This window comes from Mesoplodon densirostris, chromosome 17 (assembly GCF_025265405.1).
Source record: "Mesoplodon densirostris isolate mMesDen1 chromosome 17, mMesDen1 primary haplotype, whole genome shotgun sequence".
NCBI classification, from domain to species: domain Eukaryota; kingdom Metazoa; phylum Chordata; class Mammalia; order Artiodactyla; family Ziphiidae; genus Mesoplodon; species Mesoplodon densirostris.
This window is the reverse complement of record NC_082677.1, coordinates 77,225,971-77,248,303: the sequence shown is the minus strand read 5'-3', so window position 1 is coordinate 77,248,303 and position 22,333 is coordinate 77,225,971. Positions and strand designations below refer to the sequence as shown.

General features: G+C 52.7%; 1 protein-coding gene across 2 annotated transcripts; it reads right to left on the bottom strand.

The window, feature by feature from the left end:
* Window positions 1-1,927: 1,927 nt before the first annotated feature.
* Window positions 1,928-21,201, bottom strand: F10 (coagulation factor X). 2 transcript variants are annotated; one of them, XM_060080074.1, is made up of 8 exons: window positions 21,132-21,201; window positions 19,228-19,388; window positions 10,203-10,227; window positions 9,121-9,234; window positions 7,640-7,771; window positions 5,491-5,732; window positions 3,369-3,486; window positions 1,928-2,565 (listed from the first exon to the last, which is right to left on the bottom strand). In XM_060080074.1, exons 1-8 carry the CDS (start codon window positions 21,199-21,201, stop codon window positions 1,985-1,987), a joined length of 1,443 nt encoding a protein of 480 aa, XP_059936057.1. In that variant the 3' UTR covers window positions 1,928-1,984. The 2 variants fall into 2 exon arrangements, with proteins under 2 accessions (XP_059936057.1, XP_059936056.1); XM_060080073.1 differs by lacking the exons at window positions 10,203-10,227; window positions 19,228-19,388; window positions 21,132-21,201 and adding an exon at window positions 17,265-17,511.
* Between the last annotated feature and the right edge of the window lie 1,132 nt (window positions 21,202-22,333).

Sequence of the window (22,333 nt, the reverse complement as noted above, 5' to 3'; positions counted from 1 at the left end):
CGGTGAGGACACACCCCCACTCGGTGATGCGCCCGGGCTCTCCTGATGCAGAGCCACCCCGTCCTGTTTGTAATTCAAGTTGCGCCAAGCAGGGCGATGCTCGGGACGACTTTCCCCAGGGCTCTGGTACCTCCATCAGGGTCTCGTGGTGGCTGTAGTGAGGATGCTTCTAGAATGGAAACATCACCCTCCAGCCCCAAGGGCCGGGGGCTGCACCTGCAGCAGGCGCAGGTCTCCGGCTCTCTAAGCCCGCCCCCTCCCCCTGCCCCCCCCCCCCCGCTCCAAACGCAGCTCTGTCCCAGGCGTGTCTTCGCCCTGCCCCCTCAGGGACCGCGGGTACCGGTGAGCGGTGCCTCAGTCTCGGGAGGGACAGTCAGACCCTGACCCCCCGCCCCCCGTGGTTCCTCAGGGTCGGCTTCCTGCTCACGTCTGTCCCCGGAGGAGACTTTCTAGGGGACATGCAGTGGAGTGGGACCGACTGTGCCCACAGGGCACAGGCCTGATTCAGGTCCACCTGGAGACGAGCTTTGAGGCAGGTGGTCCCAGGGCCCACGGAACCAGCATCGTGCGACCCACACGAGCGGCCTCCCTACCCCGCTGCCCGAATTCCCTCTGGAACCTCACTGAGTCCAGCTCTGTTTCCCAACGGGGAAGGTTTAGCGCCTCGGGGGGTGGGGACCCCTCTGCCCTCCGTTCCCAGGTGCCCAGCTGCCCTTGCTCTCTGACCTGTAGGCTCAGCCCTGCTGGTGAGAGATGCAAACCTGGCGGGAAGGAGGGCTCCCCCAGAGCTCTCTCCGGACCCCAGACAACGTGTGGGCTGACAGCCCATCCAGGGTTTGCTCTGGACAGGGACCCCCGTCCCCAGCACGCAGGGCCTGGCCGTCCGAGGCCTTCTCTGCGGGACGGTTCCCTTTGAGGAGGTCAAGGCGGGATGCGCAGAAACGGACCCTCTGGCTTGACCGTTTCTGGGAAGCCCGTTCGCATTGATTTTTGCAAACGTGCAGATCTCCTATTTACGCAACTGCCCAGCCAGTGACCTTGGGGGCTCTTGTACTGGAACTTTGAAAGTTTGCTTAGCCGAGTTACGCAAAATGCAAACGGTACCGGGAAACACGGCACGTCCTGTCTGAGGTGACTGCTTTTTCTAGAAGCATGTCTGGTTTTCCTGGCCGTTTGGTTTGAGGGCCTGGACCTGGTGCGGGCGGGAGGGCTCGACCTGGGCTGTGACCACTGGAGGAGGGGCGGCCCTCCTGCAGCCCCCCAGCACACACCTCGTGAGCAGGGTAGCAGGGGGGTGGCAGGGGCTAGCCAGAGCTGGGTTCGTGCTCTGGGCTGCGGCCTAGAGGCAGACTCCAGAGCCCCGGCCTGGTGACAGTCACACCCGGGGGCGTGCCCGTGGCTCCGGAGCCCATGCGGCGGGGCCCCCGGGGACGCGGCCGTGAAGCCACGTAGAGAGTCGGTCTTTAGGTCAACATTAAAATGTCCCTGCCGACGAGCCCTCTGGGCCCTGCCTTCCCAGGGAGCCTGCCTCTCCTGGGAGGTGACTGGGGGCCAGGAGGGCATGCGTGGGGAAGCCCCCCCTGACTCCAGGGAGCGGGGCTGGCCCTGGCGCCCCTGTGCTCCCAGAACCCCGCTGGCTTACTCAGCAGTGCTGTGAGCAGCCAGGGGGGCAGCTGGCGGCCTCCAGGACAGAGAAACGCGCTGGGAACAGAAAAGGCCCCTCAGTTAGTTTTAAGACTTGGTCTGGGAGCCCTGGCCCATCCTATGTGGGTAGCACTTCCCGAATCCTGAAACCTCCCAGCTGGCGACGGGAAGGCAGGGTCCCGGGTTCCAAATGGACCTTCATTTCCCACTTTGGTGGAGCAAGAACAGAAGCAGGATAAGGAATCGACCCAGCTCTAATCACGGCAGGGAGGGAAGCCGGCTCAGAGCCCCAGTGCTGAGAGGAAGGAGAGGCAGGGACTGCGAGGGGGAGTGGGGGGCTTCACTGGGGGTGCGGCTCCCCCCTGGCCCCTGCCCCCAGCCCGGCTTTCATGGACTTGTCAATCCACTTGAGGAAATTGGTGACCTTGGTGTAGACGCCGTACTTCCCCTTCCGCGCGCACCCTTCACCCCAGCTGACGATGCCAGTGATGAAGTAGGTGTCCCTGAAGCGGGTGACGTGGGGGCCGCCGCTATCGCCCTGGCAGGCGTCCTCGGGCTGCGCATCGTAGCCGGCACAGAACATGTTGGCGGTGATGGTGAAGCTGCTGGACAGCTTGCAGGTGTTCCTGTCCACGTAGGGCACCTCCAGAATCTTGAGCGTGGACGACAGGCGGCCCCGCTCGTGCGTGCGCCCGAAGCCGCTGACGACGCCCGTCTTCTGGGTCAGCAGCGTGGCCTCAGCCCAGTCCTTCTCCGGCAGGCAGGCGGGCGCCACGTTCCTGCGGAACTTGATGGGCGTCTTGAGCCGCAGCACTGCGATGTCAAAGTCATAAGTCTCCTTGACGAACCGGCTGTGCTTCACGGTCACCTCCACCTCATGTGCCATCTCGTTGCCCTCCTCCGTCTCCGTGTTCCGGTCGCCTGCGGACGGGGACGTGGCCGTCAGCTGGGGGCCGCCAGGCCCTGCACGTCACTGACGCTTTAAAGCAGTTCCACTTTTTTTCTGCTTAGAGATTGGCACGTGGTCACTAGGAAATGTGAAATACAGGCGACTAGAGCGAGGCCAGTGTGACAGCCTTCTGCTTCCCCGCCGAGGGCAGTGGCCACCCTCCCCTGGTCTACCCGTGGGTGGGGCTGGGCACCGGGTCTGACCTGCCGGACCTACCCCCAGCCACGGGGCCAAGTGGGCGTTGATCAGAACCCACGTGTGTCAGGAGCCCCAAATCTCAGAATGAAAAACTAACTCAAAATACCTCCGGAGTCCGTTACAAGCCGATGACAGGTCGAACTGACACTATCTGGGCTATACGGGGGAATGAGGTGTGTTACCGGAATGAGTATCACCTGTGGACTTTGAAAACGTATACTAGAAGACGTAAGGTAACTAGGAAGCTAGACATAAGAGCCACGGCTGGGGCACGTGGCTTGCACTGGATGGTCATGGCGCAGCTCTAGGGAGTGGTGACAGGGGAACGTTAGGAAACAGTCCCCCAGACACCAGTGTGGGGCAGCGGTACCGGCTCCTCAGACGGCTGGGGGCTCTGGGGGGCTTCCCGGAGGAGAGGGCGCCGCGGACCCTGCGTGCAGGGGGCGGGGGCGCCCCTTGTCCCCCGGCCGCCCTCTCCCCCTCGGGACCTCAGTATTTGAACCAGCGCTCCCGGGCAGCCTATCAGTCCTAGTGCCTCTGAAACCGGGGAGCCCCGCAGGGTGTGCGCGGCACTCACCTACCCTCACCGTGAACCGCTTGGCCTGCAGGAGACAGTGGGCCGCGGTGAGGACGCAGAACTCGCTCAGGATGGTGCCCCCGCAGAAGCCCTCGTTCTCCTCGTTGACGAGCAGAGCCTGCGACGGGAGGGCCGGAGGTGCCAGCTGGAGCCTGACTTTGGGACCTTTAGCCCAAGCCTCCTCCCCGTCTCCCCACCACAGCGGGCCTGCCCCCCGGGAGGACTCGTGGGGTCTTCGGGCTGGAACGAGGACCAGGCCAGCGCACCCCCGTGCCCACCCCCAGGGGCCGTGCTGCCCAGCGCCGCCCGTTCTCGGAGCGGGCCCGCCGTGGACCCCACGGCCCTGCCAAGGGCCCAGCGCTACGACTGAGGGGGTTCTCCCCACCCAGACTCCAGACTCGCCCGGCCAGGCCCTACCCGTCTGCATTTCCCGGCTCCGGAAGGCCCCTCTGCAGCTCTATGTGCAGAAGAACTGCTGTCTGTTGTCTCTGGTGTGAATTAGGCCCCAGACCAGGCAGACGCCAGGCTCTGGACGAGACACTTGCTACGCTGGGCCTGGGGACGCTTCCACCGTCCGGACCCCCTCCCGTGGCTGCGGGTACTACCATTCAAGGCCGGTTCCTGGGATCCACGTGGCTGCTCCTGACAGGACGTGGGGCGGGGAACACTCCACCGGGATGGGGTGCTGACTGGGCGAGTGAGATCACAGACCCTTCCCCTGTTTTCCTTTTCCCCAAAGAACTGGGCCGGCAAGTGTGGAGAGAGCGTTTTCTGCTTCCCTTCTCTGGGGACTCGCCCTTCTCTAAGCAACAGCCATGGGTTGAGAGGGTGCAGGTTAATGAAACTCTTAACAATGTCAAGTTCTACAAGAACTTTGGAGGATGTTCATGACTAGCATGAAGTCATGATGTTTTGTTTCTGTTTTTGCATAAGTTATCAACTCAAAACCCCACTTGTGTGACAAGTGAGGAGGGTCAGTCTTCCTAAGACTTGGGACACTGACCATCCTTCCTGGAGATGGACATGAGGCAACTGGCCAAGTCTGGGGACCCTCCCGTGAGGCTCCTCCTGTCCGCTCCCTGGAGAACCCCACGCGAGCCCCTCTCAGAGCAGCGTGTCCGCCCCCGCCCTGCGGGGAGCCGCCCTCCTTTCCCAGTGGGAGTTCACATGCTCCACGGGTACCACGTTCCTGGCCCTCTCACGCAGCAACTTGAATTGTGGGGATTTGGCGGGGGGCTCACCTCCCTTCCTAGGTCGTGATGCCACACGTGAGAGAAGAGGCCCTGGCGCTTTCAGACCCACACGCACAACACCCAGGCAGCCCTGACCTGCGACACACTCTCCGTGGATGGTGACTAGGTTTTGGCGTGTCCTTGCTCGGGCTCGTGATAATTCAGGTAAACGCACACCTGCCTTGTAGCCGGTGGGGGCCGGCTGACGTCATTCCTAAGGGTTGTCGGCAGCTCTGGGAATATTACTTGTAGGAGAAGGCATTTTGGCTTTGGACACTAAAAACTTAAAGTCCAAGTGAGGGTTCTGGATAGAATAGAGGCCCCCAGTTAAATCTGACTCAAATAAATGGCAAATTATTTTCAGTGTGTGTCCCATGTGATACTTGGGACATACTCACATTGAAAGTTATTTATTGTTTATCTGAAATTCAAATTTAAGGGGAAACCTGTGTTTTCATTTGCTAAGTCTGGCAACTTTAGTCCAAATCAACAACCAAAGAGTGAGTTTTTACCTTTGAAAACAAATGGATATACTTTTTGCTAAGGTGCCGTCTGCCTCATTAGGACTTGGGTGTTTGGGTAAAAAAAATCTACCAAATCAGAAATGAAACAAGGAGAGCAACTCTTTCCGCCTCCCGTGGAACCAAAGAGCAAGCAGGGGCCTCAGGGGAGCCGCCCACCGCCCGCGGACCCCGCCCTGCCCCCGAGCTGGAGCCCCTTCTCTGCCTGGGGGGGAGGGGCGGCTGGGCAGGGAGGGCAGAGGCCCGGCCTCTTCGACCTCGGCTCCTTCCACCGCTGCCCACTCAAGTCTGCTGCGGGCCCGCGTGGGCCGGGCGCCTGGCGGGACGGCCCCCCCGCAGCTCACCGGCCGCTGAGCTGCGCGCGGTTACCTGCCAGGGGCACTCCCCGTCTTCGCAGTCCCTCCCGCCCACTATTCGGACCAGGTGGCTGTCATCCTCCTTGGGGCTGGGCTCCGTCCCGTTGAGGCCCAGCAGGTGGAGGGAGCTCTCGGTGGGGCCCAGGTCTCCGTGGTCGTACTGCTCCGGCACGCCTGCTTCGGGGGCCTCCCCGCTGCCGTGGGCGGCCGACCGCCTGCTGCGTCCCCGGGTGAGCTTCCCGCAGGGGAAGGGCTCTGGAAGAAGGGCAGTTGGGCCTCAGCCTCACGGACGCCTCCCTGCAGGGCCCACGCAGGCCACTCCGAGGAGGAGCCGGAGAAGCGGGCCCCGGGGAAGGGGGCCGAGAGGGGCCTCTGGGGAGCGGGGCGCCCTGTGTCCTGCTAGGGCTGGGCTGCAGGTGGGAGCCCTGACCTCCGGCTGGCCAGCGTGCAGGGGCGTGGAAGGGGCTCTGCGCCTACTGGGACGCCTGCAGAAGTCAGGTGGCTGTGGCTGGACGGAGGACTGTGGGGCTGTGGGGACACGACTGGTATGTGGAGACCAGGATGGCAAAAAGGGGGGCTGGGGCGCTCAACCCCCAAAGTTCTCTTAGCCCCGCTGTGTGTTGGAAACATTTCCTAATGAAACGCTGAAGAGAAAGAAGTGTTCTGGGCAGGACAGCGGCATGCGGAGCTTTGTAAGGAACAGCTGGAGGATGACAGCGACTCTTACAAGCGCCAAGCAAGGGGGGGGGCCAGGAAAGACCAAAAAGCGTCCTTTCGTATCCTTACCAACGAGGCAACCGAGGCAGAGTGGGGGCGAAGCAGGACAGAGGCGGGGGGGCTGGGGGCCGCGAGTCTGAGGCCGTCCCCCGTGTGTGTTCCTGGTGGCGCGCGGGTGCACTGGGAGTGTGCTCGCTCGCTCGCTCGCAGAGGAGAGCTCTTCCCACGCCAGCCGCCTCTGCCTGAACGTCTGTGATCACTGCCCCCTTGAAATTCTGCATCAGCTCGTCCATGACTTAGAACAGAACTTTCTGCACCAGGAAGTAGTTTACCTGATTTTATTTTCAAACATCAAACTTTATTTTAAATTGATCTGTAATTATTCCTGGAATTTAAAAAATTTTGCAAGCATGTCAAGGAACGACCTCAATTAAAATATTTTGGGGGGCTTCCCTGGTGGCACAGTGGTTGAGAGTCCGCCTGCCGATGCAGGGGACATGGGTTCGTGCCCCGGTCCGGGAAGATCCCACATGCCGCAGAGCGGCTGGGCCCGTGAGCCATGGCCGCTGAGCCTGCGCGTCCGGAGCCTGTGCTCCGCAACGGGAGAGGCCACAACAGTGAGAGGCCCGCGTACCGCAAAAAAAAAAAAAAATTTCGGGGGGACCAGCTTAAGTTTAAAATCTCATTACCAATAGAAATGTAAATCTCACTGTCCTCTACGTGTTGAGAGATTTAATTTTACACAATTGCCACTGCCCTGGAATATGCCCACCTCTGCAGTGGGCCCGGGACACTGCATTCCTCATCACCCCAGGTAATGCCAAGGCTGTGGGCCAGCTGGGGCCTGCTGGAGGAGGAGCTGGGGTCACCCTAAGAAGGAGCCCGAGTTGAGAAGGGCGTGGCCAGCCCCCGCCCCGCAGCAGAGGAGTCCCGGTCAGGCAGGACTCCCCACGGGGTGTGAGACGGTGCCTCTCCCACCCCCAGGACCCCCAGGACCCCCAGGACCCAGGCCCTCACTCAGCCCTCCGTGAGCTTCTGGGCCAGATGCATGGCATCTGGCTTTTATCACGGAAAAAAACTTCTGTTAACATCGGGACCCACACAACCCAAAACGGTGCTGGAGGGCCCTGGGTTCCCCTTCCGGCCGCTGCACTCCCTCCCCGGCTCCTTGGCTGGCCCACGGCTCCGGCCCTTGTAACTCCAGCCTCCCAAGCCCCTGCCCTTCCGAGAGGGACGGGGACGCCATCGTGGCAGCTGCAAAGTGGCCATTTGGGATTCGCTGCGAGCCGGGCACTGGGCAAAGGGACCTCCACGCATTACCCTCACGCTCCGCGTGCCCCCAGGAGAGCTGACATCCTGGCCCGTTTCTCAGGCGGTTCACAGAAACAGTGGGTCTGTCTCCAAACCACGAGCCCCACCGGGAGCCCAGCCTGCGCCCCTCCTACCTGCGGAGACGCAGGACTTGCCGTCGTCGCCCAGGTCGTACCCGCTGGCGCAGGAGCACAGCACCGCGCTCCGCTCCTCCCTGCAGAACTGGTCGCAGCCCCCGTTGTCCAGGCTGCAGAGCTCGCGCGTGGCTGCGGAAGAGCCGGGAAGCTGAGGGCGTGGCCCGGGACGTGCCATCACCTGCCGTTGCCACGGTGCCCACCAGCCGGAGCAAACGGCTGGTGCCCCGGGCAGGCCCCTCCCCCGCCCACGTGGGGCCCCGGGGGCCCCGGGGGCCAGGGAGCCCGCACAAGCCCAGGGAAGGCCTGGAGGCTGTAGGGTCTCAAGTTCAGCCCTAAGAAGGGCGTGGCGGCGCTGGCCAGAGAGATGGGAGCTCGGGCCGAGCGGAGAGCAGCCCACGGCGTCCACTCTGAGGCCTCGGTCCCCCGTGGCATAAAGCACCTGGGGTCCATCCCCAGACGGGGGTCTGGCTCCCGTGCGGCAGGAAGGAGGGGTGGTAGCCACGTCCCGGACTCAGGCCGGCTCCCAGTTGGCCGTCGGTCTCTAGCTGTGTGATTTGGGCACGTTATTTAAACCCCACGGCCTGTCGCGTCACTTGTAAAGGGGTGGAGGCCACCCAGCCCCCAGGAGAGCTGTCCAGGTCCCGCGAGGCGCCGGGCACAGGGGACCTCACCGCCGGACTGTGCCAGCCTCACCCCCGCCAGCGTGCACTGGACATCAGACCCCAGGCTCATCAGTCATGCCGCCCTGGCAGCTGACTTCACATTTCACCACTGGGTTTTGATGAAAGAATAGTTACGGGGCAAACATTAAAGAAATTTTAGAAAACATTCCTGACAGCCCCAGCGTCAACAGAACGGTATCTGGGGAAGCTGCTCTGGACGGTGGATGGAAGGGTGCACGACTGATACTCCCACTGGGGAAAACTCAGAAGTATCCAATCGAAGAGCATGCTCTAAAGATTACAGATTAAGAAATTAAAAAAGAAGCTTGAATCTCTCCCCTCAGGGAAAACTGGCCTAATACTAACCTAATTTTTATTAAAAATGAATCACTGTATGAGGAAAACTCAGTGATTTTTCCACGCAGAATTAATTGTACCAAATTTTTATAATTGGACAATCCCGAGCATTCAGCACTGACATTTGCACGAGTTTCCAGGATCCTGAGAAGCAGGAGAAACATCCTCCTCCGAGGAAAGAAACGTCGGTTCTCGTTTCCACGTGAAGGGCCCCCACCCTTCGGGAACGTTAGTTCCACAGCAGCCCCTCAGAGGGCAGAGGAGTGCCCGGTGTCCCACCCTCCACACTGGGGACTCTGACTCATGTTCCACTGCCTGCAGCTGCACAGCCTCACGGAGCACAGGCTGAACCCCACGTGACCGGAGAGGGTTTCCCTGGGCCTCTAGCTTCTTCCCGCATTCTCACCTGGCCTCCGCAGGGGACTCTGACCTGAAGGTACACCAAGAAGGGGAACTCACGTAATTCACAGTTTTTGCCTTCAAATCCTTCCAAACAGGTGCATGTGTATTCCCCGAGGCCATCTTTACATTTGCCCTGATTCAGGCAAGGATGGCTTTCACACTGGTCACCATCTGCAAAGAAAACATTTGGAAACCACAGCTTGCAGGCAATTCCCCTCATTGTGGAAACGATTTTGCTGTGTTGATTCTGGTGCCCAGTTCTCAGCTAACTTGAATGAACCTGGGATTCTTCCTGTTTTCCTGTAAACAAGTTGTCCTGTCTGGACTTCGTTACCACTGCCCTCTCCCCCCGCCCCCCCCCAGCTTTGTGGCTACGTGCACGTGATGCCTCTATCTAGCTGGATTGCTGACTGAGCTTTCCAATTTTTGGTGAGACCTCTGACAGTGTTTTTACAATCACTGACAACGTTTTTCCGTCACGGAGAGGAGCCCTGTGCTGGTGACCACATGGGGTCAGCTGGAAGGAGGGGGGATAAGTGATTGCTGGACACTTGTTTCTGGGCTGGGCATTGATAAGAGGGTTCCTATTTCCAATGGTTTGGGTGTAAAAGTAGAATGAAAAGCTCCTGTACAGCACTAACATGGGATTTCACATTTATTGGGGCATTTGTACAATATAATTTAGAGATAGGTCCAATTGTCATTTTGAGAAACCTGAATACTGTTACCAGAATGAAAACATTAGTTATGATAAATACCATTTCAGACGCTATAAGCATTAAATCAAGGTGGTTACCTTATGAGAGGACCCAGTGTTTCAGACTCTTATTTTTTGTTCCTACCTAATATACTTGGGTTTAAAAAAATTATCATGGAATTTGGTATCCTCAAATGGGAATGAACCAATTTAAATGTATATAAGTAACAAAACTCAAATTAGTATAAAGCTACTATAAAAAACTATTTTACGATAACTATTATGGAAACACTCAGAGGGGAAAAGTCTTAGATAAGTAAAATTTAAACAGGAGCAGAAAGGAAATTCAGGAAACATCTTCAAAATTTGAATACAATCTCTCCTGATTTAAATACCCTGATGAACCCCCTCTCACTCAAGACTGAAATAGAAAACATCTCACCTTTGTATATATTCCAGAATTCATTCTAAAAGGGAAAAAAAATTTTTTATGTGTTATGGAAAAGACATTTTACACCAATAACAGCCACAATCTAGTAACTCAAGTGAATAGGCTATTTCCCAAACAGAGATCATTTTCTGGAACAAAATGCCCTAGAACTATTCAATCTAAAAGGGAAATTTTTTCAGATCTCCTGCATTTGTAAAGCTGTGGCTTCATTCATCTTTTTTTTTTTTTTTTTAACACAACACATGTTTGTGTAATAAATGATCATATCCCAATACGGCCTAGCGTCCATTTTCTTGCCTGCTCACATAGTTGAACATGGCATCTGGGAAACATTTTGTAATATTAAATGTACTTTTCTAACTTTCATCCTAGCAAAATCACTAACGATATGATCACAATCAAGATTTTCACATTATTTGCTTCAACTGTTAAGTAATTCGAAATTAGATTACTTTTCTTGAACCACAAAAGTTTCTATATAGGTTTTATTTGTTTGTTTTTCACTAATCTCAGTTTGGAGAAACTGTGCTGAGACAACAGCAACTGAAGTAAAATCTCTAAAGTAATTGCTTATATTCAGAAGCAAACCGTAAGCTTTATGTATCACATTCAAATACCGTAATAAATTCATGACAAATAATTGTAATTCTAAGACAAAATATTTTAATTTCATCATATACAACATTATCATATAATTTTTTATTATCTCTTAAATCAATACCTATATCCAAGCTTTTATATGAAGAATCAGTGTTATACTTCACACATATTACATCTAGACCTACATGTATATCAATTTAAGATTAATATGAATCATTTAATATTACAAAATGTTTCCCAGATGCCACGCTCAATCATCTTAATTGCACAACTTTGTTAAATATTGAAAATTTATTTTCAAATTAATTACCAAGAAACGGATTGTACCAAAAATGGTTTGCTCTATTTGCTACCCCCAAGCCAATCAATAAGTGGTTTTACATTAAGATACCTGGGTCAAAGATTCAAAACAGGATCAGATGCTTGGAGAATAATCATTATGTTACTTGAAAAAAAAGATAATTGGTAATTAGCTTAAAATAGGGCATCAAGAGCCTATGTAACACTGAGGGCTTCCCTGATGGCGCAGTGGTTGAACGTCCGCCTGCCGATGCAGGGGGCAGGGGTTCGTGCCCCGGTCCGGGAAGATCCCACATGCCGCGGAGCGGCTGGGCCCGTGAGTCATGGCCGCTGAGCCTGCGCGTCCGGAGGCTGTGTTCCGCAACGGGAGAGGCCCCAACAGTGAGAGGCCCGCATACCACAAAAAAAAAAAAAAAAAAAAAAAAAAAAAAGAGCCTATGTAACACTGAAAAGAAATGTTCGTAGTCTTAAAACAATTTTTTTCTATCTATAGTAGGTTAATTAGTGTCTCCCCTACTCCCCAGCCCCAACTTAGGTGCAACCTCAGAATTTGACCTTAATGGAAAGAGGGTCTTTGCAGATGTAATTAAGTTATGGATCGAGAACAGCTCGTACTGGATTAGGGTGGACCCCCAATCAATGAGAGTGTCCTTATAAGAGACATAAAATATCACACAGGCCACACAGAGAGAAGGCTGTGTGAAGGTGCTGGCAGAGAGTGGAGTGATGTATCTACTGGCCAAAGAACAGCAAAGGCTGCTGGTCGCCCCCAGAAGCTGGAGGAGAGGATGGAACAGATCCTTCCTCAGACCTTCCAGAAGGAACCAAGCCTGGTGACACTTTGATTTCGACTTGTGGTCTCCAGAACTGTGAGAGAGTAAATTTCTGTTGTTTTAAGACACCCAATTTGTGGTGCTTTGTTATAGAAGGCCTAAGAAATGACTACACTGTCTTTTAAATTTTTTATTTAAAAATTTATCACACAGTAAAACTGACTTTTTTTGGTGTACAATTCTATAAAAGCCAACACATGTATAGATTTGTACAGTCACCACCACAACCGAGAGGCAGAACAGCTCCATCTCCCCCAACGTTGCCAGCCACTGGCCACCCCCGCTCCGAATGCCCAGCACGAGTCTGCTCTGCGTCACTATAGTCATGACTTCTTGAGAATGTCCTGTAAATGGACTCACACGTGATATAACCTTGTGGAACTAGCTTCCTTCATTCAGCATAGTGCCTCTGAAACTGAAATTCATTCAAGTTACTGCGCATGTCGATAGTTTGTTCTCTTTTACTGATGAGCAGTGTTCCACTGTGTGGCGTACCACGGTTTATCCATTCACCCAACAAAGGACATTTGTACTATTTCTAGTTTTCGGCAATTATGAATAGAGTTGCTATAAACATTTATGTACAGGTTTTCTGTGAAAAAAGTTTTCAATTCTTTACAGTAAATACCCAAGAATGGGATTGCTGAGTTATACGGTAACTTTATAAGAAACTGTCAAACTGGTTTTCAGACTGGCTGTACGATTTTTTATGCCCACAAGCAGTGTATGAGTTGTGGTTGCTCCACATCCTCACCAGCACTTGTTTTGTATTCTAGGTGTTTTGTGTTCTAGGTGTGTAGTGGCATCTCATTGTTTTTTTTTTTTTTTTTTTTGCGGGGGGGTGGGCGCACCTTGTGGCATGTGGGACCTCAGTTCCCTGGCCAGGGATCGAACTCATGCCCCCTGCAGTGGAAGCATGGAGTCTTAACCACTGGACCACCAGGGAAGTCCCTCATCGTGGTTTTAATCTGCATTTCTGTAATGGCTAATAATATTGAATATCTTCTCGTATGCTTATTTGCCATCCATGTATCCTCTTTGGTGAAGTGTCTGTTCAAATCTTTTGCTCACTGTATTTAATTGGGTTGTTTATTTTCTTCTGTTGACTTGTGAGTTCTTTATATATTCTGACCACAAAACTTTTGGCAGATACGTGATTTGAAAATATTTTCTTAGTCAATAGCTTGTATTTTCATTCTCTTAATGTTTTTCACAGAGCAAAAGTTTTAAATTTAGAATAAGTCTAATTTATCTATATACTTTTTATGGATTATGCTTTTGGCGTCACGTCTAAGAATTTTTGCCTAACTTAACTTTGTGTCATGAAAATTTTCTCCTAAAAGTTTCCTGTTTTATCTTTAGAGCTATATGGTCCATTTTGAGATAATATTTGTATAGTTGTGAGGTTTAGGTCAAAGCTGACCTTTTTTGAATATAGATGTAGAATTATTCCAATACCATTTATTGAAAAAGAGAATTCTTTTTCTATTGAAATGCTTATGCACCTTTGTCAAAATCAATTGGCCAAGGACTTCCCTGGTGGTCCAGTGAGTAAGACTCTGTACTCCCAATGCAGGGGGCTCAGGTTCGATCTCTGGTAGGGGAACTAGATCCCGCATTCATGCCACAACTAAAGATCCCGCATGCGTACCGCAACTAAAGATCCCGCGTGCGGCAACGAAGATCCCACGTGCTGCAATAAGACCCGGCACAGCCTAAATAAATAAATAAATAAATAAATATTTTTTTAAAAAGTCAACTGGCCATATTTGCGTGGGTCTATTTATGGACTTTCTATTCTGTTCTTTTGATTTATGTGTTTATCCCTTTACCAATACCACACATCAATATCGCTACGATTTTATTTATTTATTTATTTATTTATGGCTGCATTGGGTCTTCGTTGCTGTGTGCGGGCTTTCTCTAGTTGTGGCGAGCAGGGGCTACTCTTCGTTGTGGTGCATGGGCTTCTCACTGCAGTGGCTTCTCTTGTTGCGGAGCATGGGCTCTAGGCACGCAGGCTAGTTGCAGCACTCGGGCTCAGTAGTTCTGGTGCACAGGCTTAGTTGCTCTGTGGCATGTGGGATCTTCTGGGACCAGGGATTGAACCTGTGTCCCCTGCACTGGCAGGCGGATTCTTAACCACTGCGCCACCAAGGAAGTCCCTTATCTCTATGATTAATGTAGATTTACAGTAAGTCTTTAAATGAGGTAGTGTGATTCCTCCAATTTTATCTTCTTTCTCAAAATTGTTTTAGCTATTCTAATTCCTTTGTTTTTCCATATTACAAATATTGAATCAACTTGTCTTTATCTGATGGAAGTTTGGCACTGCATTAAATCTATATATCAAATTGGGAAGAGTCAATATTTTAATATGCTAAGTCTTTCAAACCATGAACATCCTATGTCTATTTATTTAGGTCCTCTTCCTTTCGTTAGCGTTTTGCAGATTTCAGCATACAGGTTGTGTACATGTTTTATTAGATTTACACATAGATATTTTTCTTTAGAGCAACAGTAAGTGGCATTAATTTTTTTGTTTGTTTCTAACTGCACATTACCACTACACAGAAATACAATTAATATTTGTGTGCTGACCTTGTATTCTGTGACCTCGCTAGACACATACATTTTAGGAGTATTTTTTCCAGATTCCATGGGATTTTCTATGTAGCTAATCATGTTACTTGCAAATAGGGAGTTTTATTTCTTTATCTTGGCTTATTGTTAAACCTTCTTTATGGCTAGGGTTTCCAGTACAATGCTGAATTGGGAGTATTAGAAATGGACATCCTTGCCTTTTTCCCAGTATTAGAGGGAAAGCATTCAGTTTTCACCACAATATCAGTTGTAGGTTCCTTGTTAATAATCCTTATCATGTTGAAGAAGTTTCCTTTTAATTGTAGTTTGCTGAAGTTTTTTTAATAATTGTTTTATTTACTTATTTAAAAATATTTATTTATTTTTGGCTGCTCTGGGTCTTCGTTGTGCCATGCGGGATCTTTTAGTTGCCGCATGCGTGCAGGATCTCATAACCCTACCAGAGATCAAACCCCTGCCCCCTGCATTGGGAGCACAGAGTCTTACTCACTGGACCACCAGGGAAATCACTGAGAGGTTTTTATCATGAATGGATGTTGAATCTTGTCAGGTGCTTTTTCTCTATCAGTTGATATGATTATGTGGATTTTTCTTCTTTAAACTGGTGGATTACACTACTGATTTTCAAATACTGAGCCAGCCTTGTTTGTCCCAGATAAACCCACTTGGTCATTGTGTATTCTTCTTCTTTTTTTTTTTTTTAACATATAGTGCTTTATTCAATTTGCTAATAATTTGTTGAGAATTTTTATAAGAGGTTCATGAGAAATGTTGTTATATAGTTTTCTTTCTTTCTACCTTCCTCCCTCCCTCCTTCCCTCTTTTTCTCTTTCTTCTGTTTTTGTGGGTTTTTGGCATCAGGGTAATGCTGATAGAAAAAAAACTTACAAGTGTTCCCTTTTCATTTCTAGAAGAGATTACACAGAATTGGTGTTATTTCTTCTTTAAATATTTGGTAAAACTCACCAGTGACACAGTCTGGACCTGGACATTTCCTTTACAGAAGGTTTTTAACTAAGAAGTTGAATTTGCAGATATCTCTGTCGTACTATGTGTTTTGGTAATTCATGGTTTTGAGGAATTGGTCCATTTCATCCAAATTGTAAAATTCCATCCAAATTTGTGCATGGAGTTGTTCATAGTATTCTCTTATTATCCTTTTAACGTATGCAGGGTCTGTAGTAATATCTCTTCTTTCATTCCTGATACAATTCATGTGCTCTTTTTTGTCAATCTTGTTAAATCTTATCAGTTTTACTGATTTTCTCTATTATTTCACATCTTCAAATTTATTGATTTCTCCTCTTTTGGGTTTATTTTGCCTTTTTTTTGTGTGTGTGTGTCTTAAGGTGGAAGCTTAGATTATCAATTTGAGAACTTCTTTTCCTACAAAAACATTTCATGCTATAAATTTCCCGATAAGCAATGTTTAGCTGCATCCCACAGATTTTGTATGTTATATATTCATTTTTGTTCAGCTGAAAGTATTTTCTTTTCTTATTTCAAAAATATTTATATATATATATTTTTATTTTTGGCTGTGTCGGGTCTTACTTGTGGCACACAGGATCCTTGTCACAGCACGCGGGACCTTTCGTTGCGGTGCGCAGGCTTCTTTCCAGTTGTGTCGTGTGGCTTTTCTCTCTCTAGTTGTGGCGCACAGGCTCCAGAGCATGTGGGCTCTGTAGTTTACAGCACGTGGGCTCTCTAGTTGAGGCGCGTGGGCTCAGTAGTTGTGGCGCGTGGGCTTAGCTGGCCCATAGCATGTGGGACCTTAGTTCCCCAACCAGGGATCAAACCCATGTCCCCTGCACTGGAAGGTGGATTCTTTACCACTGGACCACCAGGGAAATCCTGAAAGTATTTTCTAGCTTCCCTTGAGACTTCTTCTTTTTTTTTTTTTTTTTTGCGGTATGCGGGCCTCTCATTGCTGTGGCCTCTCCTGTTGCGGAGCACAGGCTCCGATGCGCAGGCTCAGTGGCTATGGCTCACGGGCCCAGCTGCTCCGCGGCATGTGGGATCTTCCCAGATCGGGGCACGAACCCGTGTCCCCTGCATTGGCAGGCAGACTCCCAACCACTGCGCCACCAGGGAAGCCCGAGACTTCTTCTTTGACACATGTATTATTTAGAGAATTCCCTGGCGGTCCGGTGGTTAGGACTCTGAACTTTCACTGCTGAGTGCGTGGGTTCAATCCCTGTTCGGGGAACTAAGATCCACAAGCTGTGCAGCATGGCCAAAACAAACAAACAAACAAACAAACAAACAACTTAGCTCTTTAAAATTATAAGTATGGTAGTTCTAAGGAAGTAAGGAAGAGTGTTTGGGAAATGATGCTGAGGAAAAAGGCAGAACATGAACTTGGCACTACAATTATTTTTATTATTTAAAAAAACTGTTAAGTGTATGTGAACTAAAGGAACATTTAAAAATAAAAACAGTTCCTGAAATTATGAATAACTTTTTAAAAGAGATAAATCATTCACTTGGTAACAAGGAGTAAAAATGAATTCTTAATTCCTCTTCTCTCTTCTGGTGGCTGAAATGAACTATGGTAGTCAAATGGATAGCAACACAAGAATTCCCTTGCAGACCTTGACCTTTTGCAGGAATGCAAAGATGTCTGAGTCATACAACTTACCAATTATTATTTTCTAGACAGAAGTGCCAATTATTGTGCTTTTCAATGTATCAGTGGTTGCCACATTCTCCTTACCTTCAGGTTTCATGGCAGGAAACAGAAGTACTTCCTTGATGTTACCGTAGACTGTGAGAAACACGGTGATGCAGCCGATGTCCATGCCACAGCCAGCTGGGGGGGCAGCCTGGATTCCAGGCGGTATAGAAGTTCTCATCTATGAACATCGTCCTCGTTGGTGGCTCTGGCCTGTTGTTTAAAAGCCTCTGGCTGCTGTACGGGACTATTTAATCCAGTGTAAGCACTGCACACTTCCCTCCTCATGACAAGCAGCTCAACCTGCTCAGTGAGACCCAGAGCAGTCTGTCTGGCCGTTATCTGTGGGCGATCACCAATGAGTGGGTCGCTGCTGCAAGCCACTTTCAGGGACTCTGACAAGCTTAGCAAGGAGTCTGCCTGTGGTCTGAGGCAGAGGACATTCGGCAGTTTTTGTGACACAGATGTGATCAATAATTTTTTCAGTCTCTTCCGTTCTGAAGAGGTTAGTTTCCGGCAGCTTCACTCCCAGGTTTTTCTTGAGCCCTTCTATTGTGCTGATTCTCCAGAAGGGTGGGGTGGAGTCCATCTCATGGGTTTGGCCTGCTGGGCTGCCTGGATGGTGGGTGGTCTTGTAACTGCCCATAACATGTTCAGCATCCCTGATATGATATCCATGATTTCACGAGATCATCATCGGCCAGGTAAAACTCACGAGTGGTGAGTTCGAGTCAAACCGTCTGGAACTGGCATCCAACATCACAAATGCAGTCAGTGCCACCAACTACCAGCATTTTACAGCTGGAGTTCTGGAGCAGTTCTTACACATAAGTTCATGTCCAACTTGCTGTGCTAGGTGATGGAAAGCTTGGTCACAGCTCCCCGTGAAGCGGCATTCAGCATGGGAAGTTCATCTAGGAACCCCAACTCTTCCAAGAAACTTCTTCTACACGTGATCATCTTCGCGTGCGGGATACACTTCTTCCTCACAAAGTCACCCTGGCTGGAGTCAGAATCTCCGATGATACCGCCTTTCCTTGCCTTTTGGCCAAAGGAGGATGAGGTGCCCATGGAAGCAAGAAGACAGTAATGCAAGTCTGCGGAGCTGAGGGACTCTCAGCTCTGCTCTTCGGTCTTCCCAGGATTCTTGGGACTCCACAAGGCAGTCTGCTATAGACTTGAGTCAATTCTTCTTCCGAGTTAACATTCCTCCACTCAACCAGGACTTGCAACTGGACCTATCCTCCAAGGGCACAGCTCTTCTGCCACCTTTAAGGTGAGCCAGGCCGGTGGTGTCCACTCTGCCGCGAGCAGGAGGGAGTCTACACGAGCCTGTGTGGCACGGGTCCCCCAGCGCCCAGACTCCGCTGGATGCTCCACTGCGGGCCCGTGGTGTGGACGGGCCCGCTGTCCGAGGTGTGGACAGGTCCGCCATCTGCGGCCAGGCTGTCTCTGGTGGGCTCCTGCTTGGCCTCCTTCTCCGCCACTTTCTCCTCAGCCTTCAGGCTTCTTCAGTTCGCGGTTGCTCAGTTTTGGCTCGCGGCCGTCCACCTCCACCTCGGCCCCTGCACCGCAGCCAAGCCGCCCCACGGCCTGACGCAAGGTGTCACACGACAGCACGACACGAGGCGGCTAACGGACCTCAGAGACTTCCGTGTCAGCATCGGAGGCCCCGCCTCTTCCGGGGGAGGGGCGGATGCTTTCGCGCCGCCGCCGCCGCCGCCGCCGCCGCCGCCGCCGCCGCGCAGGCGCAGAACGGGGCCTCGAGGCCGCGTTCGCCCTGCGCCTGCGCACCGACCCACCCTGCGGTCTCAGGACCAGAACCCGTCGGCGAGTATGGCGGCGGCTGAGCGTCTGGGCGAAGAGCCGGGGCCTGGGGTCCTTGTGCACTGCCGAGGCCGACAGCGCGTTCTTAGACAAACATTTTGAGCTTTAACGTGGACCTGACAGCGCTTCAGAAACCCCCGCAGCCCTGTAAGTGTGTCCTGGCCGCGCCGCCCCTTACCGTCTTCTCCGTGTCCTCGAAGACCTCGCGGGCCTCCTCATACGAGCAGGCCTCCTCTAGGCACTCCCTTTCCAGGTTTCCCTTCTTCAACTCCTCCAAAAACGAGTTGGCCCTGCGGACTCTCTGTAGGACCCTGTGGGCCTGGTCCCGGGGCAGGAACACTGTGGTGGAGAACGCGGCTGTCACGTGCTCGCCCGCATGCGGGTCCCGTCCCCGGGCCACCCTCGCCCCCGCGAGTGACGGGTCAGACGCCTGCCCTGGGCCCGCGCGCCCACCACTGAGCTGCCCCGTCCTGCACGCGCACACCCGGCCCTGCGCTGAGACCCGACCCCTCCTTCTGGAACTCGCCCTTCGGTCCCTCTTGCCTCCCCCGGCCCTCCACTCCGTTCTGTGGCTCAGCTGTTCCCCTCCACCCCCCCTCCCCACCCTTCAAGGTCTCAGCCCTGTGTTAGGTGGGGAGGTGACACGGTTTTGCACGATCTACAATTAAAAGTATGATTTGTTTCAAGTCCCAGGACACACGTACACAAGAGTAAAACAAAAGTTTCAAGAAATAGTGCCTACTCTTATTTTCTACAAAATAGTACTTGTTAGAAAATTTTCTACTTCTGTCCTGTTTCATTAAAAAAAAAGCCCACTAAACTGACCTGCCAGTTAAAGTGTCCTGGCTCAGAGATCTCCCCCATCAGGGATCTCTCCCCTCTCCCCTCAGTAGTCCCTACCGAGCTGCCTGGGTCTTCCCGGTCTCCGCCGCTCCCCTTCCCCTTTTCACTGTGCTGTGGGAGGCCCTCAGGTCCTTTTCTTGGCGCTCTGCCCTGCTCTCTGCCTCTTTTCTGCTGGGGAATTGAGAGTCTCACCATAAGGAAGATGACTCTCCAAGTTGGTATTTCTAGTCCCAGCTTCCATCGTGAGCTCTGTGTTTTCAGCTTTCCCACAGGATGCATGTCTGCCCTCACATCACAACTCCAGACTCCCCATGTCCGAAACTAAAAAACAGGACTGCAGAATCAAACTGCCTTGAGTGGCAAATGCATCTTGGTCACCTACTACTGAATATTGGCAAGTGGGAATTAGATACCTACTCCTTAGAGCTGTTTTAAAGAGTGTATGGAACTCCGAGTGTTCACTCCATCCTACCTCAAATTACTTTCCCTTCCAAATTCCCCATTTCTTTCAGTGACACCTGTGTTCTCCCGGCAAGGCCAGGCCCACATTTGTTCTGTGGGGGCCTATCCTCCATTACCCCAAACATCTGCTCCACCAGGGAGCGCTTGCTTTGAAATACAAGCCGCACACCCATTCCTCCCCTCCCTCCTTCCCCTGCCTGGTGCCCCGCCCTCCTGTTCGGTTTGTTTCTCTTTCTCACTTTTCACCCTTTCCTTCTCCCACGCACCTGGGCCCCTGAACTTCCACGTCACCCAGAGTGCAAACACGCACACAGGCCCCCGGGGCTGCCTCCACTCCGCTCTGTCCTTTCTGGCTTCTTCTCTTGGACAGGTCTGGAGTTCCAGAAAGCCTCGAGCCCCCTGGCGGAGCCAGCCTGAGGCTGGTGGCACCGGCTCTCATCCTCCTCCCTGCCGTGGAAGCTCCTCTCTGCCTGTGACCCCCCCCACTCCATCTCCCTCCCTCTCTGTCTCTGTCTGTCTGCCTCCTTCTCTGCCCGTGTCTCTGTCTGTCTTTGTGATCTGTGATGTGCTGTCTGACCCTCCACCCACAGGGAAGCACACCTGGCCCTAAGACACGCTTGGCTGAAACCACCAAGCCGGGCGCTCGTGCCAGCCGCCCACAGGGGGTGGGCACCCACTCTCCACACTGTGGAAGCTCAGGGGCATCACCCTGACCCCTCACCCTCTCTCCTCCTCCCCAGGGCCGCCCCTGCAGTCTGCAGGGTGAGGGGCACTTACCACTCCCCCCCGGCAGCAGAAGGCCAGCCAGGGAGGCGCTGAGAAGGATGAGGCACAGCAGGCCCGCCATGGTGTGGCCCAGGACAGCTCTGCGTCCCCGCCGTGACAGGCCTCTGGGGCAAGGTTCACTCACCCTGGCTGGAGGGTGGCTGGGTGTCCTTCTGTTTATCACAGCCTCCTGATTGGAGCCTGGGCCTGCCCGGTGGCAGGGGAGGCGGGGGGAGGTCAGGGGCAGGCGACCGCACTGAGGGCATGGTCACGCTGGCCTGTGTGGCCGTGGGGAGGTCCTGGCCCTACCTTACCCTTGTCAGGAACCGTGTCCGGGGGGCCCGCTGTGGGCACAGGAGCTCTTTGTTCTGAGAGAGAGAAAAAAGTCATTGTATAGTTTTCAGACGTTTATGTCTAGCTCTGGTTTTGTTCTCACAACCACGATAAAAGCCAAGTATCATTTGCCCATCTTTTCTCTAGGACAGAAAACAGGTTTAGAGAGGTGGAGTGTTAGTCCATGGCCGTGTGTAGTGCACGCGGGGTTAGGACCCGGGGCTTTCTGCCCACGCTGGGCGGGAGGGGTGTGGACCACATGGGGCCCTGGGCCGATCTGCCAGCCAAGAGTGGCAGGTGTGGGACATGGCCCGAGCTTCTCAGCTGACCGGGGCTCTGCAGCAGAGTCCAGGCTCTGGAGGAAGAGGCCTGGGAACTGCCGGTGGGGTGAGTGCTTGTGCTGGGAGATGAGGGGATTGTGCTGTGTTCCACGCACCGAGCACACCTGACGCTTCCCACGTATGACACCCTGGTCGCTTGGCTTGTTTGCTGCTCTGTCCAGCACGGAGAGGGGTGTCTGGCACACAGTAGGTGCTCAGTAAACACGAGTGGACTGAATGAATCGGTGATGTCCCGGAACGCTCCTGCTAGGCGCCCAGGCCAGGGCTGGTCTTTCGCAGGGTGGTCAGTGTGATGTGCAGAGCCTGGTCCCGGCTCGCCTGGTCTCTGTGCTACCCTGTCTCTGCACTGCTGGGCGTGTGGGGCGAGACTGGATTCCCCGCGCCTGGCGAGTGGAGATGGTCCACGCGGGTGATGCACTGCGGCGTGGCCCGGCACTGCGCCCACCGCAGCAGTGAGGCCGGGGAAAGCAGGGCAGAGCCGGTAGCCCACCCACGACCTGCTGAACCCCTGTGGGTCTGAGTGGGCTCCTGGCTTGGCCC

Excerpts from the sequence above, each read along its gene's own strand:
- F10 (XM_060080074.1), bottom strand. The coding sequence starts at position 21,201 with ATGGCGGGCCTGCTGTGCCTCATCCTTCTCAGCGCCTCCCTGGCTGGC. Across the intron at positions 9,235-10,202 it reads ATTCTGGAATATATACAAAG|ATGGTGACCAGTGTGAAAGC; the intron begins GTGAGATGTTTT and ends TTTTCTTTGCAG. Across the intron at positions 7,772-9,120 it reads AGGCAAAAACTGTGAATTAC|CCACGCGCGAGCTCTGCAGC; the intron begins GTGAGTTCCCCT and ends GCTCTTCCGCAG.